General features: G+C 40.7%; 1 protein-coding gene across 2 annotated transcripts in view; it reads left to right on the plus strand.

Annotated features, from left to right (window-relative positions):
- Positions 1 to 17,356, plus strand: part of NAMPT (nicotinamide phosphoribosyltransferase) — a 214,880-nt gene that overhangs the window by 166,372 nt on the left and 31,152 nt on the right. The window contains exon 1 of one of the 2 annotated variants that reach the window (XM_011280328.4): positions 9,412 to 9,549. The exons of the other annotated variant lie outside the window; for it this stretch is intronic. Coding sequence (XP_011278630.1) covers positions 9,493 to 9,549 — 57 coding nt within the window. The 5' untranslated portion in view covers positions 9,412 to 9,492. Of the gene's footprint in view, positions 1 to 9,411; positions 9,550 to 17,356 lie in introns of those variants that run through there. 2 annotated transcript variants of the gene reach the window in all.

Consider the following 17,356-nt stretch of genomic DNA (forward strand, 5'->3'; position numbering starts at 1 on the left):
TCTCTCTCAAAAATAAATGAACATTTAAAAAATTGTTTAATTACAAATTACAAAATAATGCACAAATGATCAACAAATTATATAGATCAAATTTATTGCATAAATTTCCAGTTTCCCACCTTTATATCTCTGTCAGCCCAGCATTTATCACATGATAAAAATTATACAAACTTCTAAATGTATAAAAATAATTGGAATGAATAAATATAATCTGTATAAATTTCCTTCCTCTTTGATTTTTAACATATATCTATATACCAATTAGACTTTGGAACCCACGGAGCATTTATGCCCATTTTTGCTTTCCCAAATTATGTAAGTCCTCACACTTCAGTAGATTCATACACATCAGTAATTATTTTGTATAATTTCATTGTGAAGAACCTTGTGAATTTTCAGCAAACGTAATCTGGCACAGAGCTTTAAAGTCATTCTTAAAACTTGAATATTGTTGGCACATGAAGGACTACACAAAAATATCCAGAATATGGGGATAGCATACGGAGAAAAAAAATCATCTGAAAGTGAAAACAGAAAGAAATATAATCATAACACCAAAAGCTGAAGAGACAGCTTACAAATGTGTTGCTTGATTTGGAAAACGGTTGATTCCTGTGTCAAGAAGACATGGTTCATATGTCACTGATGTAAAATGAAACCGTTCCCCCTCTCCAATTGCATTGTAACTTGCCTGGCACACTGAAATGGTACCTGTGGAATTTGCACTGTTTTCTGATACTATCCAGGAGGTGCTTTGATTCTAGAAGACAGCCCTAATAACCTTGAACTTGTTGCCAGAATGAAGAAAGCTAATTTTCCAGACTTAAATGGCTTAATGAAGATGTCTTTTGAGAGCATCTAACACTCCGTGTCTTATTCTGTATCTACCAACCAAAGTATTAATATGTAAACAGTTTTTCAGGGACTAACTGCTATATACAGATAGTGGAATCCCAATTTCAGGTCAGGTTTATTTCACATTGCAATTTACTAAATTTTCCTTTAAAGCAACCAAACTTGAAGTTTCTTGTGAGCTTGGTTGGTGTTTCACAAGTCTTTATAGCTTAATCAGCATTGAGCAAGCAATTGATGGAACTATTTCTGGTCCAGCTCTAGGATCATGAAGATACCCTAAAGACATTTTTTATCTAAAGAACATAATGACCTCTTTGGTGCTTCTTTCTTCATTTGCAATAGGTATTTACTCTCCAAATAAGAAAATATCAATAATAAATATCCAACTTGCTAATATCTATTTAGTATTTGGCCATTTCTTAATACATATTTTATTTCTTTGCTTATGCCCACTAAAATGGACAACAAAGGAAGAAAATTATACAAGATTAAAATTTCCAACACCTTGTTTCATTTGAAAAAAAAAAAAAAAGATTTGTCTGTCCCCAAAAACTTCATGTGTGTAGACTTGATTTTTGTAGTCCCAAGGTATCCTGTGATACAGGGTCTGAGCTCACTCTGGAGACAGAAAACCAGACCTGGGCAGAATGGGGCTTGAGAAAGTGAGAATTACAAAGACTGGTTTGAAAACAAATGACAAGGAAATTGTTTAAAAAAACAAAACAAAACAGAGGAAATGATAGCACAAATTTATTCCTAAATTTGGAAGCATTTGGGACCAGGTATCCATTTAGCCACCAGGACATAGGAAGGAGAAATCCAAATAGTCAAAAACTCAGTAGGCAAGCAGGTAATCTTATAATTGTCTAATAGAAATCCCAAGCTTAAACTGCCCAAATTGAGCTTTTAATTTGATCCACTAAATCTCTTTCCAAAGTTGTCCACAACTCGTGTAATGAGACCACCCTGTAGTTAAAGTCAAAACCTAAGAAGAATCATTGATTCCACTCTTCTCCATCTAGTCCTAATGAATCTCCTCCTACTCTCCCACACACCTTATTTCTCAGCAAGTCCTGTTAACTTTCCAAATATCTCTGATCTTTTATCCTCTTTCCACTACTGCCCCTCTTAATCCAACCCTCTTAATCCAAGTCCAGTCTCTCACGTGGACTGCAATGGTCACTTAGCTGCTTTCCACACTCTCGTATCCTGTCTAGTCTCTTCTGCATACAGCAGCCATATTTTTTTTCAATGTTCATTTATTTTTGAGAGAGAGAGGGGAGACAGAGAATCTCAAGCATGCTCCACGAGGTCAGTGCAAAGCCCGTGTGGGTGTTGAACGCACGTACCGTGAAATCATGACCCAAACTGAAATCAAGAGTCGGACACTTAACCAACTGAACAACCCGGGTGCCCCCAGCAGCCAAATTGAGGCCAAGTTGATGACCAGCGTTGGAGTAGCCGATTTAGACCACAGGATCAGAGCCTTGCATTGAAGATAGCAAAGCAGGAGCACAGAGAAAGAGCATGAATTCCGAAGGCATTTTTATCATTTCTGCACTGCTTATTCCCAGAGAAAGAAGTAAACTTAAATCTTATTTAGGGCACTGTTTCTTTTAGTTTCTCACGCAGCCAGATAAGTCTGACTGCATCCTAATAGACTCTGTATGGAATAATGTGCTCTAACAAGGGACGTGCTTTTAAAAAGGTAAAGCCTGTCCCATGTTTCTCTGCCTTCCGCGGTGGTCCTTGCAGATGGGGCCCCATCACTCAGAAGGCTGCAGTTCGAGCTGTAGGAGCAGCAAGTGATTCGAGGTGGGAGGTCAGCAGAGCAAGGCTAATGTACACCATTTCTGAGGGGACATGAAGGCGGGAAAACTGATTCTTGGGTTTCCCCATAAAATTGTTTGCCTCTAGAGGGCAGAGTTTGTATCATTTAAATCCTTGTAGGTCCAAGAAGATCTTAAGCATAGGAGGTGCTCATGAAACAATAGAACTCAAATAAAGGCCTTTCTGAGAGGCAACCATCCCTTTGAGCCCATTTTGAGCTTGGTCTCCCTCTTTGTCAGTGAAAATTATGAATTTTTAAATCAATCTGTTACTTTTCTATGTTTAATATTAAACCTCTGCGTAAAATGTGTTACACTGTTTTGTTTATTTCCCAGCTAGAATAGTGCTCTGTGGAATTAGGTGCTTTGGGAGGACAGTGATAATAATTTTTTGAACAGAAGATCCTATTAATTTTTAAAAGTTTGAGCATTAATACATGAAAATATATCTAGACGGTACTTAAAAACCGTGATTGACAACATGAGAGCCAATACTGTGTTAGATTCAGTGTAATGATACAGTGGGCACATGGTGTAAGATTACAGTGAAACTACTAGTTGAATAAATGTCTCTGAGAATAAGTCGATACCTTGTGCTTCCTCAGAGATTTTAATGACTGCGCTAGAAAAAAAGTGTAAACATGTTTGCTAGCCGGCACACATTTTCCTGAGCCTGCATAAGGAGTGCACATCACCTTTTGTTGCTTTACTGTAGCAAAACCAGGGGCAGGGGCCCGGAAGGAAGGTGGCGGAGGAAGATAAGTGGCAGAGATAGGACTCATTTTACAGGTTCTGGAGGTTGGTTCTGGAGTCCCAGAAATGAGGAGGTTATTTACCTGGTAACAAAGAGACCTAAGAGGCCAAATCTCGGGGGAGATTCCTTTATGGAGACAGAGAATCAATTCACTCTGAGACAGACCTCTGAGGTATCTGGGCTCCTAGCTGGTAATCACTGATGCTTCCCGAGCAGCAGACATTCCTAACCCCCTTCTTTCTTATAGGTGAAGCTTTTCTCTCGTTTCCACAAATGGAGTAGGCCAGTACTCACACTGTTTCATCCTCCTTCACAGCTAGGTCACGGGCAAACCTCCCACTGTGACCAGGAGGGCCCAAGGGAAGTCTGCTGGGGCCTCTTGGAGAGGTTTTCACATCTAATACAGAGAGAGATGCGTTCATAACAAAACCCTACTTTCTTTCCTTGCTCCTGCATGTTCTTGTGTGAGGTCGTGATAGAGCTGTGGCAGTCACCTTTTGACGTGTGTGACAAAGACACATATTCAGTACATGGAAGGTCACAGAGGGGAGAAAATGGAAAAGAGCAAGAATCTTGATATCTTTGAGTTACTGGACCCACCCTAGAAAAACCTACCTTGAGACTTCCTTCTGTGGATGAAATTAAACCCCTATTCCTTAAGCTACTTTTAATAGCAGTTGTGATACATGGAATCAAAAGCATTCTATCCGAGAAAAGTGAGGGAGTCCTTTTTATTAAAACAGGATGATACATAGGGGTGCCTGGGTGGTTCAGTCAGTTAAGCATCCAACTCTTGGATCAGGTTATGATTTCATGGTGCGAGTTCGAGCCCCACATCAGGCTCTGAGCTGACAGTGTGGAGCCTGCTTGGAATTCTCTCTCTCCCTCTCTCTCTGCCCCTCCTCCACTTATACTCTCTCTTTCAGAACAAATAAATAAACTTAAAAAAAACAAAAACCAGGATGGTACATTCCAATATCCTCTAGGTAAGCCCTTGAGAAGTTGTCCCAAGTATCTGAGAGAACTACACAAGCCAGAATTCTTTTTAAGGGTGTATGATGAGCTGTAATCACTGGTGGTCCAAGAGCCTTACCCAACACTACAATTTACAGAGGTACAAAGCCACCATCTGAGCACAAGTTCAGGACATGTGGCTACAGAGTGATGACAAGTGGGCTAGAACAGCCCACCATCAACCAGAGCAAAGAGCGGAGAGAATGACTCCCAAATCCAAGAGTAATCAATGCATTGAAGTGAGTCTCTTTGAAACTTAAGAAGGGAAGAGCTGGGACAGTTTGGAAGGAAAGAGAAGATGATAAGTCCTAAACCATTTTGTTTGTTTTACAAGTTCTTGATTGTTCTGCAAGGTTGGTGTGCCCTCAAGAAACAAAACAAAATCTAGAACCATTTTTATGTGAGTGCCTATAGTATCATAGGTGTGGCTCAGCAAACACTTAAAAAGAACACTTAAAAAGCCTTGGCAGGCACCACGAGCTTTAATTAAATTGGATTATTTTAACTGAGTAGTATATACAGACATACTGCTCACTTTTGGGGGTGATACTTGTGTTCATTCTTACTGAGTTTGGATGAATTTGAAGAGCAGATTAATATCCTTATATGTAGCTTATAGCATGAAGTATCTGTGGGAAATCCAGTCCATGTGCCCAACTCAGAATGCTGAATTTCAGAGAAGGCCATAAGGATTTCTCTGTGCATGAAGAGCCCCTTTCTCTCCTCTGAAAAATAGGGGAAAGGTCTTTGGGCATGAAGTTGGCCCCAGGATAGTATGATTAATACCCCTGGATAAAGATAGAAAAAGGCAAGAAAACCAGTCTGGGGGCACCTGGATGGCTCAGATGGTTAAGCATCTGACTCTTGATTTCAACTCAGGTCATGATCTTGCAGTTCATGAGATCAAGCCCCAAGTGAGGCTCTGTGCTGACAGCGTGGAGCCTGCTTGGGATTCTCTCTCTCTCTCTCTCTCTCTCTCTCACTCTCCCTCCCACCCCCTCAAAATAAATAAATAAACTTGGAAAAAAAAAGAAAACTAGTCTTATATCAAGGTTATGAAAATCCTCAGTCATAAGATAGGAAAGGCAAGGAAAATAGTAAGTTTCACCAGTCTGAGTATCCCTTACTGTGGCTTCATCCTAAGTATTAATTTCCAAGAAAAACTGAGTCTTATATGTCAGTTATACTTTTCTAAAATCCACTAGAAATAAACACATACTTACTGAAATGAGAAACATTTATCTGAGTACCTCTGACACACATCATATGCCATCAGTGATAAGCAAACCACACTTAGGAAAACACTGCAATAAAAAATCTTGACAGTTTTTATAGTTCTAATGGTCTTTCTCTCCATCATTGATTTTGGCCATTGAGTCCTAAGGTGACCATCAGGAAAATGCATAAATACTTATGACCCCCAAATCCCCATACATAGCATCATAACATATGCACATTTGCCTTATTTTTTTAAGTTTATTTATTTATTTTGATAGAATCCCAAGCAGGATCCATGCTGTCAGTGGGGCTTAATCCCAGGAATCATGAGATCATGACTTGAGCCAAAATCAAGGGTTGGGTGCTTACATGACTGAGCCACCCAGGGGCCCCCGCCTTACTTCTACAGATGAATCAAACCTTTTTATTTTTGCTCTTTACCATTATTTCCCACTTTATTTGTTTGGAATTAGAAAAATGTATGTTTGGATATAATAGGAAACAAAAACACAACTAATAAAGATGGGGAAATTGATGCAGCATACATAGATTGGGAAACTTCTTACAGGATATGACATGTGGAGGGTTTAACATCAAATGGATGATCAACCCAGCACTGCCCAGGTACATAGTGGGTGCAGCAGACCACAGAACATTTGCAATGGAATGACTGTGCACAATCCATGTATGTGTGCTAATCCTTCCTGTATGTGGGTTACACTTATTCTATCACTTCTGTACTTTCAGAAGAAGACTCAGCAGTTTCCTGGGTGTCTCTGTGTGACTGCAGTGAACCCAGCAGACTGAGTCATTAAAGGGTCACCAGCACTGATAATCGGATCCACGAAGACCCACATCTTTCTGTAGACGAGTCCTTTTCCTTGGGAAATCACAACTCTGGATGGTCCCCAAAGTGCCATGGAAGTTTGAATGAACTTCTGTGTAATTAAAAAGGTTTTCTTTTTGTCTTTGTGACAACTGTTGATGCTTGGTAAAGCTAGAGGAAATTATAAAGGGTGATGGATAGGACCATTGTCAGGAGTTGCAGATGGGTGAATCCCAGACCTACTTCTCTGTTTGGGGTTTACTTTTTTTTTTCCTGTTTTTGTTTTGTTTTTGTTTTGACAGTGTTTCTTACTGAAGTGAAACGTGGTCAGACCGGAATATCTGAGGCAACCTTTAAACACAAACATGTACCAAAGTCTGTCTGGAAGAGTGTGGGGCAACAGAAGTGATGTAGTAACAGCCACTTTGCCTGATCAAATGTATGAGTGGCAAACTTTCATAGCACCCTGAGGGATACAAATAAGGAGCTGGATGCCCAATTCACCCTGCTTGACTGGCTATTTGGTAGGAATGGTAGATTAATCCAGGGCTTTGAATAAAGTGAAGGGGCCCAAATAAGTCTTTGTATTGACATTATTTGTCATGTGTGGGTATTCACGAGAACAGTTTCTCAGAAACTTTTACATGCTACTAGATAAACATACTAAATGCTAGCTGTTAAACTGTCTTTCAAGGGAGGCTATTTCAAAACGAAATCTAAACTTTGTATTTGGTAATAATTTCATGGTTCTAAACCCCAATTAATTCAAAATTGGTCCTGCATCAAGCATGTAGGTAATTACATACAGTGTGCCTGATTCTGTCTTGGAAAAATGGTGATTTTCTGTTGCTAACATATCTTCTTTTCCTCTGGAGATGGCGTTGATGGTTTAAGTCACTGATAATGTGTGTAGGCCTTGTGACTTTCTACATTTAACAAGCAATGTCAATGAAATATTAACATTTTTGCTTGTCCTGATATTAAACTTTTTCACCTTAACAGTGCAAATACAACGCCAAGACTGTAAGATCAAATTTTATTTTGCCTTAAAAAAATGCTACCATAAACAAAGCCCATTTTGTAATCAGAACCCTATTTTTTTCCTGTGTAAGGCAGCATAGAACAATGGTCAGTTATACATACATGGATTCCAGGAAGCGAAGCCAAAAAAATTTGTCATTTAAGTAAAGTAGGTTATGGAAATTTTAAAATGAAGAAACAAGCACCAAATTAAGGGAGGCATACAGGATCATTTTCCTTCTTTGAATCACACTGCATGACTTAAAATTTCCCAAAATAAAAAAATTTTAAATAATTCACTTAAATGTTTTAAAAAGTTATTTTCCCCCAGTAAACACAGAGTCAACCAAAAAAAAGCCTCTTTTGTTTTCAACCTTTTTGGTGAAAATTACTCTAAATGTATTATTATTTACTACTCTGGTGAGTGTATTGTCACTTACTACCTTGGTATCTCACCACTTCCATGGTCTTTGCCTGTACGGACTCCATAGACGAAGGTGACTGTCCAGAACCTGTACTTACTCCAAGACCATAGTCTAGACCGAAGTTGCTATTAATTGAAGAGGTCTCCGTTTTCTTGTGATGAATTTCTCCATTCACAATGTACCTGTTTCCACCCCACTCTGCAGATAAAATGAGAGATTTTCACTAACTTGAAAAATAGTCTGTTAAGTTCCTGTACCAGTTTTCACTGAACCGTCCCCTCCATGGCTACTTGTATATTGTAAAACCTAAATCTTACAACTAAAAAAATAATAATAATAAAATTAAAAAAAAAAAAAAAAGGCAGCACCAGCTACTGACCATGTGGACAAAGGAAATCTGTTTCATGCAAAAATGCAACCACGTATAGGAACTGCGCAAGTGGATGGTCTGTACTTAGATGAAGTCATCTGACGTCGTTTCCCTTGCTTCTTATTTGGAGGTTGCCAAACCATTTCCCAAGATTTAACGATTCTAACAATGATGAAAGTCAGTTTTGCACCGTGTCAAAATCTTGGCCCGTTGCCGTTTACTTCCGGGCACTATTAGATTCAATCAGGCCTTGTAGTTTCATTAGATGTGAGGACTGAATTCAACCCCCGCCTTCCCGCGCAGGGTATTTTCTCTGGGAAAATATCAAAACATCATTCAAAGGATCAAAGAGCTCAGCCACACAGGCGGAGGAAAGCGGAGTCGATGTGGCAGAGTAAAGGGGCCCCTCAGACCTTATTCCTCACCGCAGCTCTTCCGATTTTAAAGAGTGGGTTAGAAGGACCAAGAGGGACAGGAGGGATGGAGGCAAAAGGTTCGCTTTTCAATCCCAGCCGGAGACAAAGGTAAGTAACTGCGCGGGGGGGGATGGGGAGAGCGGCAGAGGGAGGCTCCTCGGCCCCCAGCCGGGTGGCGTGACTTCTGGAGGACTCAGAAAACGGGCCAGGACTGGGTAGGACGGGAAGGTGTCACGCGGCGGGCGAACCGGCTAATCGCAGAAGGAGCGAGGCTGGGAATTACCCCTCCCCCGCCCCTCACCGTCCCGCCGGGAAATGAAACCGAGGCAGGAACACAGATCCCCGGCCGGGACTGCCCAGCAGCCTCCGGTTTCCCGGAGCCAGCGTGCGGGAAAAAGAGCGCGTGCCTCACGTCCTCTCCGCCCAGCCCCGCCCCCCCGCGCGTTGCGCACGCGCGGCCGCGCCCCGCCCCTCGCCTCTGCTCCGGGATGATGGGGCGGGGGCGGTGAGCCGAGGTGAGGAGTCGGTCGGAGTCCCTGGGCTGAGAGCGCGAGAGCTGCCGCCGCCACCACCCCCCGCCGCGTCACGGCTCCCGGGCCCGCCCTCCTGTGGCCCCTCCTCCCCACTCCGCTAACCTCCTCTTCTCCCCCGCCCCTCCGGCCGAGCGGTGACTTAAGCAACGGAGCGCGGTGAAGCCCATTTTTCTCCTTCCTCGCCGCCGCGCTGGGCAGCTCGCGGCGCGTGGCCCGCACACTCCCGCCCGAGATGAATGCTGCGGCAGACGCCGATTTCAACATCCTCCTAGCTACTGACTCCTACAAGGTAGAGGTTCGGGGCGGGGGCAGGTGAAGGAGGAGGAGAGGGCGCGTTCGGGACGAGCGCGGGGCTGTGGGGCGGGGGGCGGCCGGTCTGGGGTCGTGGCGCTGCGCGAGCCCGAGGGAAGAAGCGGACGAGTGGCGGCGGCCGGATGAGGCAGGTGAAGCTGGCGCCGCAGTGGGGAGGAGGTGGATGGAGGAGGGATGGAGGGATGGACGGCAGGAGGCGGGGCTTTGGGGTGCGTGGTTGGGGGGGGCGCGGCGAGGGGCTGAGGCGGGCCCCAGCCGGCGCCGCCCGCCTGCCCGCCGCGGGGCTCGGGGCTCAGGCGGTTGTGGCGGGGTCGGGGCCCGGGAGGCTTGGGCGTCACCGGCCGAGCGCACGCTTTCCCCAGGAGCTCGGCCTTTTGGCCTTGGCCGGGTCGGATTGGGCCGGCCTGGGCGAGGGCTCTGCCGAGGAGAGCGGGTCAGTTAGGTAACGGCTCCTGGGGCTCGGCCCTGGAGAAAGGGAGTGGGGTTTGAGAAGTGGGTTTTCCCCGCCAAGCTGAATCGAGTGCACTTCCCCGCCCTTGCTGAGCAGGTACGTCCCTTCCCGAGGAAGAGGTGGGCGAGGACCTAGTAGGGGTGCTAGTAGGGGTGCCGCAGCAGCCAGCCACGTTCCTCTGCCTGTGGCCGGGGTGTGGAGGACACCTATCTGCCCTCGGGAAACATGCTGGATTCCCTCGTCCCACTCCACTGGGCTCCGTTTCAAACTCGTTTACTCCTGGTGATCACTCGTGCTCCTTATCCCTGTTGTAAAGGCCGATCCCCTGCCCTTACTCCATTAGGGTCACTACAGGATTTCTGTGAAAAGGAATGTGAATCACGAGTTAAATGAACTGTAGTTTTAACCCTGGAGAACTTAGAGTGGCACAACACAACATTGTGTTAATATGCCTATTGGACACTTCAGTGTATTGCTGCCCCATTAATTTTGTTTGAAACCCACACAAATTAGTAAAGGAAAGAATGATTAAAGGAAAATGTGGCAAAGTTTTTCCCCCTAGTTACCAAATTACATGAAGTAAACTGAACTATACTTTGCTAAAGCATTGTTGGCCAACACACTTAAAAGATGAAATGTCAGGCCAGAAAACCCACTTGAACAAAATAAAGTTCAGTTTTTACTTGACAACGTGGTGGCTTGAAATACAAAGGGAAAGCATATTTTTGGGTTTAGTTGTGAGGTTTTGCTTTTTGTTTCTTTCCTTAAATTTAATTGGACAAAGTATTTTGGAGAATCCCGTTTTACTTAAGTTCTGTTTGTTCATTTCTTCCCAGGAGTTTAAGATTCTACTAACGATGATTTAGACGGGTAGTTACTTAAAACAGAGCCAAGTTTCCTTAACAAGTGGTCTTTTAAATTGAATTTTAAAGTGGAAATCTACACCATTGTAAGGAGATCAAAGTATTACCAACTATGGTTTTCTAAGCCTTAAAACCTTCTCTTGTCTTAGGTCCTAGCATTTTGAGTATCTTCAGTAGTGATTTTAGAATGGTCTCATTCATAGTTTTCTCTTAAATTTTTTTCACCCAGTTTTTTTCCTAACTAAATCTTTAAAATGATTTCCAATTTTTATAATATAGTAATTTATGATTTGATTGAAAATGGGAAATAGTTGATGGATCTAACTTTTAAAAACAAAATGAGTGTAAATTCCTTTAGTTTGTGGTTCCTCGAGCCAATATACGTAAGGAATGTAAAATTGCCTTAACATCAGTTTTCTGGGATACTTTTAATTAGAAGAATGAATTACCGTAAAGTTTTCTAATCTAGAAGGGCATACTTAATGCACTAGTAAAATTTGTATCTCTTTAATAGCTTATTCCTGCCCATTTTCAAATCAGACTGGTATATTTTATTCTCTAATATGAAGCCTATTTGTTTTTTATATGTTTTTAAGTTTTTATTTTAATTTCAGCTATTTAACATACAGTGTAGTATTCATTTCAGGTGTACAATATAGTGATTCCATCACCCAGTGCTCATCACAAGTGCCTTCCTTAATCCCCATCACCTATTTAACACATCCCCCCCCCCCCCTTGGTAACCATGTTTGTACTCCATAATTAAGAGTCTGTTTTTTGGTTTGTCTGTCTGTCTTTTCCCCTTTGCTCATTTGTTTTGTTTCTTAAATTCCACGTATGTGTGAAATCATGATATTTGTCTTTGACTAGTTCACTTAGCATTATACTCTCTAGTTCCATCCATGTCTTCACAAATGGCAATATTTCATTCTTTTTCATGGCTGAATAATCCATTGTGTGTGTGTGTGTGTATACACATATATACACATATATGTATGTATACATATATATGTACACACGCACACACACCACCTCTTCTTTATTCCTCAGTGGAGGAACAGTTGGGCTGCTTCCATATCTTGGCTATTGTAAATAATGCTGCTGTAAATACAGGGGTGTATGTATCCCTTTGAATTAGTGTTTTTGTGTTTTGGGGGTAAGTACCCAGTAGTAAAATTACTGGATCATAGGGTAGTTGTATTTTTAACTTTTTGAGGAGTCTCCATACTGTTTTCCAGATTGGCTGCACCAGTTTGCATTTCCACCAACAATGCAAAAGTGTTCCTTTATCTCCACATCTTCACCAACACCTGTTGTTTCTTGTGTTGTTGATTGTAGCCATGTTGACAGGTGAGAGGTGATATCTCATTGTAGTTTTGATTTGCATTTCCTTGATGGGGAATTGATGTTGAGGATCTTTTGATTTATCTTTTGGCCATCTGTATGTCTTTGTTGGAGAACTATCTGTTCATGTCTTTAGTCCATTTTTTAATTGGATTATTTGTTTTGTGGGTGTTGAGTTGTAGAAGTTCTATATATATTTTGGATTCAAACCCTTTATTAGATACGTCATTTTGAAATATATTCTCCCACTCAGTAGGTTGTCTCTTTTAGTTTTGTTGATGGTTTCCTTTGCTGTGCAGAAACTTTTTATTTAGACATAGTCTCAATAGTTTATTTCTGCTTTTGTTTCCCTTGCCTGAGGAGACATATCTAGAGAGAAGTTGCTACAGCCAAAGAAGTTACTGCCCGTGTTCTAGGATTTTTATGATTTCAGGTCTGACATTCAGGTCTTTAATCCATTTTTAATTCATTTTGTGTATGGTGTAAGAAAGCAGTCCAGTTTCATTCTTTTACTTGTAGCTGGCCAGTTTTCCCAACGCTCTTTGTTGAAGAGACTGTCTTTTTCCCATTGGATATTCTTTCCTGTTTTGTTGAAGATTAATTGATATGTAGTGGGTTTATTTCTGGGCTTTCTAATCAGTTCCATTGATCTGTGTATCTATTTTTGTGCCATACTGTTTTGATTACTACAGCTTTGTAATATATCTTAAAGTCCAGAGTTACGATGCCTCCAGCTTTGCTTTGCTTTGCTTTTTCAAGATTGCTTTGGCTATTCGGGGTTTTTTGTGGTTCCATACAGATTTTAGAATTGTTCTACTTCTGTGAAAAATGCTGTTGGCATTTTGATAGAGATTGCATTAAATGTGTAAGTTGCTTTGGTTGTATAGACATTTTAACAATATTCTTCCAGTTTATGAGCATGAAATGTCTTTCCATTTCTTTGTGTTGTCTTCAATTTCTTTCATGAGTGTTTTACAGTTTTCAGAGTACAGGTCTTTCACCTGTTTGGTTAGATTTATTCCTAGGTGTCTTACTATTTTTGGTGCAAATGTAAATGGGATTGTCCTCTTAATTTCTCTTGCTGCTGCTGCAGTATTGGTGTATAAAAATGCAAGATTTTTGTGCATTGATTTTGTATCCTGCAACTCTGCTGAATTCATTTGTCAGTTCTAATAGTTTTTTGGTGGAATCTTTTGTGTTTTCTGTATATGGTGTGACCATGTCTTCTGAAAACAGTGAAAGTCTTACTACTTCCTTACCAGTTTGGAAGCCTTTTCTTCTGATTGCTGTGGCGGGAACTTCCAGTACTGTATTGAAAAAAAGAGGTGAGAGTGGACATCCTTGTCTTTTCCATGACCTTAGGTGAAAAGCTCTCCATTTTTCCCCATGCAGGATGATGTTAGCTAGGGGTTTTTCACATATATCATTTACTGCATTGAGGTGTATTCCCTCTAAACCTACTTTACTGAGGGTTTTTATCATGAATGGATGTTGTACTTTGTCAGATGCTTTTTCTACATCTATGGAAATGATCATGTGGTTCTTATGCTTTCTCTTATTTGTGTGCTATATCACATTAATTGATTTGCAAATAATCAGCCACTCTTGTAGCCCAAGAATAAATCCCACATGATCGTAGTGAATAATTTTTTAAAGTATTGTTGGATTTGGTTTGCTAGTAATTTGTTGAGAATTTTTCATCTGTGTTCATCAGGGATATTGGCCTGGAGTTAGTGGTGTCTTTATCTGGGTTGATATCAGAGTAATGCTGGCCTCATAGAATGAATTTGGATGTTTTCCTTCCTTTTCCATTTTTTGGAATAGTTTGAGAAGAATAGGTATTAATTCTTTTTTAAATGTTTGGTAGAGGGACACCTGAGTTGCTCAGTTGGTTAAACGTCTGACAGGCTCAGGTCATGATCTCACAGTTTGTGAGTTTGAGCCCCACATTAGGTTCTGTGCTGACAGCTCAGAGCCTGGAGCCTGGAGCCTGGAGCCTTCCTCAGTTCTGTGTCTCCCTTTCTTCTGCCCCTCCCCTGCTTGCCCTCTGTCTCTTTCTGTCTTTCTCAAAATTAATAAACATCAAAAACTTTTTAAAAATGTTTGGTAGAATTTGCCTGGGAAGCTGTCTCGTCCTGGCCTGTTGTTTGTTTGGAGTTTTTTGATTAGTGAGTCAATTTCTTTGCTAGCAATAAGTCTGTTCCAGTTTTATGTTTCAGTTTTGGTAGCTTATACTTTTTTAGGACTTTATCCATTTCTTCTAGGCTGTCCAACTTATTGGTATATCGTTTTTCATAATATTCTCATAATTGTATTTCTGTGGTGTTGGTTGTTATTTCTTCTCTCTCATTTGTGATTTTATTTATTTGAGTCCTTTCTCTTTTTTTCTTGATGAGTCTGGCTAGAGGTTTATCAATTTTGTTGAGTTTTTCAAAGAATTAGCTCCTGATTTCATTGCTCTATTCTATTGCTTTTTTTAGTTTCTATATCATTTATTTCTGCTGTAATATTTATTATATCCTTCCTTATGCTGGTTTGGGGTTTTGTTTGTTCTTTTTCTAGCCTCTTTAGGTGTAAGGTTAGGTTGTTCATTTGAGACTTTTATTGCTTTTTGAGATTGTCCTGTATTGCTTTAAACTTCCCTCTTAGAATCGTTTTTGGTTGCATTCCAAAGGTTTTGAACGGTTGTGTTTTCATTTGTTTCTGTGTACTTTGCAGTCTATTCTTTTATTTCCTGATTTACGCATTCATTGTTTTTTAACCTCCCTTGCCATCTCTCCAGATTTTTTCTTGTGGTTGACTTCTGGTTTCCTAGCATTGTGGTCAGAAAAGACGCATAGTGTGTCTTTGATCTTGAATTTGTTGAGGCTTGTTTTCTGGGCTAACATGTGATCTATTCTGGAGAATGTTCTGCGTGCAATTGAAAGGAATGTGTATTCTGTTTTAGGATGGAATGTTATGAATATATCTGCTAAATCCATCTGTTCATTCAAAGTCATTGTTTCTTTATTGATTTCCTCTTTAGGTCATCTGTCTGTTGATGTAAGTAGGGTGTGTTAAAGTCCCTTATTATTATTGTATTCTTATCAATTAATTCCTTTATGTTTGTTATTAACTGTTTTATGTATTTGGTGTTTCTGTGTTGGAGGCATAAATATTTACAATCGTTATATCTTCTTGTTGGATTGTCCCCTTTTTTATTATATAGCATCCTTTGTCTCTTGTTACAGTTTTTGTTTTACATTTATTTTTGAGAGACAGAGAGAAAGCACAAGCGGAGGAGGGGCAGAGAGCGATGGAGATGCAGAATCCAAAGCAGGCTCCAGGCTCTGAACAAGCTGCCAGAACAGAGCCCAATGTGGGGCTCGAACGCACGAACCACAAGACCAGAACCTGAGCCGAGTTGGACACTCAACCAACTGAGCCACCCAGGAGCCCCACAGTTTTTGTTTTAAAGTCTACTTTGTCCGATAAAAAGTATTGCTATTCCAGCTTTCGTTTGACATTATTTGCATGGTAGATGTTTCTTCATCCCCTCACTTTAAATCTGCCAGTGTTTTTAGATCTAAAAGGAGTCTCTTGCAGGCAGTATGTAGAAGGATCTTGTTTTTATCTATTCTGTCACCCTATATCTTTCGACTGGAGTGTTTAATCCGTTTACATTAAAAGTAATTATTATAAGATATGTATTCATTGCCATTATTTTTTTGTGATTGTTTCTGACGATGTCTCTGATTCATTCTTGTCTGTCTCTCATGGTTTTCTGGTTTTCTTTAATATATTTGGATTTCTTTCTCTTTGTTGCATGTTTATTAGTGGTTTTATATATGTGCTTACCATTAGGTTTGTATGTAACCTCTTTGGCATATAGCAGTCTATATTAAGTTGATGGGCGTTGAAGTTTGAACCCATTCTTTACTCCTCTCCTCCCCACATTTTAAATATATGTTCTCATATTTTGCATCCTTTTATTTTTTAAGTTCCTTGACTGATTTTTTACAGAAATACTCATTTTTACTGATTTTTTGTTTCCTACCATTATACTATCCCTTCTGGTCTCTGTTCCGCTCAGAGACTCCCCTTTAATATTTCTTTCAGGGCTTGTTTGGTAGTCGTGAACTCCTTTAGCCTTTGTCTGGGAAACACATGATCTCTCTATTCTGAATGACAGCCTTGCTAGATAGAGTGTTCTTGGCTGCAGATTTTTCCCATATAGCACTTTGGAACTAACATGCCACTACCTTCTGACTTGGGAAGTTTCTCCTGAAAGATCCACTGATAGCTGTATGGGGTTTCCCTTGTATGTTACTGTCTTCTTTTGTTTTGCTCCTTTAAACATTGTTTCTTTATTTTGCCACTTTAATTACTATATGTTTTGGTGTGGGTCTGCTTTTGTTGATTTTTTTTGGAGGGTCCTCTGTGTCTCCTGGATCTGGATATCTGTTTCCTTCTCCGGGTTAGGTAAGTTTTCAGCTATTATTTCTTCAAATACATTTTTCATCCCCGTTTCCTCTCTCTTCTGGGATTCCTATAATATGAATGTTACTATGTTTGATGGAGTCATTGAGTTCTCTAAGTCTGTTCTCGTTTTGTGTAATTCTTTTTTCTCAGCTTGATTACTTTCCATTGCTCTGTCTTCTAGATTATTAGTTTGTTTATGTTCTTCCAGGCTGTTGCTCATTCCATCAAGTGTGTTTCTCATTTCATTTACTTAGCCCTTTATCCCTTCTAGGTTATTCGTTATTTCTGTGTTAATGGTCTCACTGATGTCTTCCACTCTTTTCTCAAGTCCAGTGAATGTTTTTATGATCATTACTTTAAATTCTCTGACATGTTACATATATCTGTTTCACTTAGATCTCTGCCCATGGCCTTTTCCTGTTTTTCATTTGGAACAAGTTCCAAAATGTCTTCTCATTTTGTCTTAGTCTCTTTGCCTGCTTCTCTGTGTTAGGAAACTTAGCTACGTCTCCTATTCTTGAGGGTAATGGCCTTATAAAGAAGAGGTCCGATAGTACTCTATTGTGTAGTGTCCCCTGTTCCCCAGGGCCTGGCACTTCTGGGAATGCCTCCAATGTGTGCTGCATGTGCTTACCTGTTGTGTCCTTTAGGCCAATCATCTATAG

Source organism: Felis catus, chromosome A2 (genome assembly GCF_018350175.1).
Source record: "Felis catus isolate Fca126 chromosome A2, F.catus_Fca126_mat1.0, whole genome shotgun sequence".
In the NCBI taxonomy this organism is placed as follows: domain Eukaryota; kingdom Metazoa; phylum Chordata; class Mammalia; order Carnivora; family Felidae; genus Felis; species Felis catus.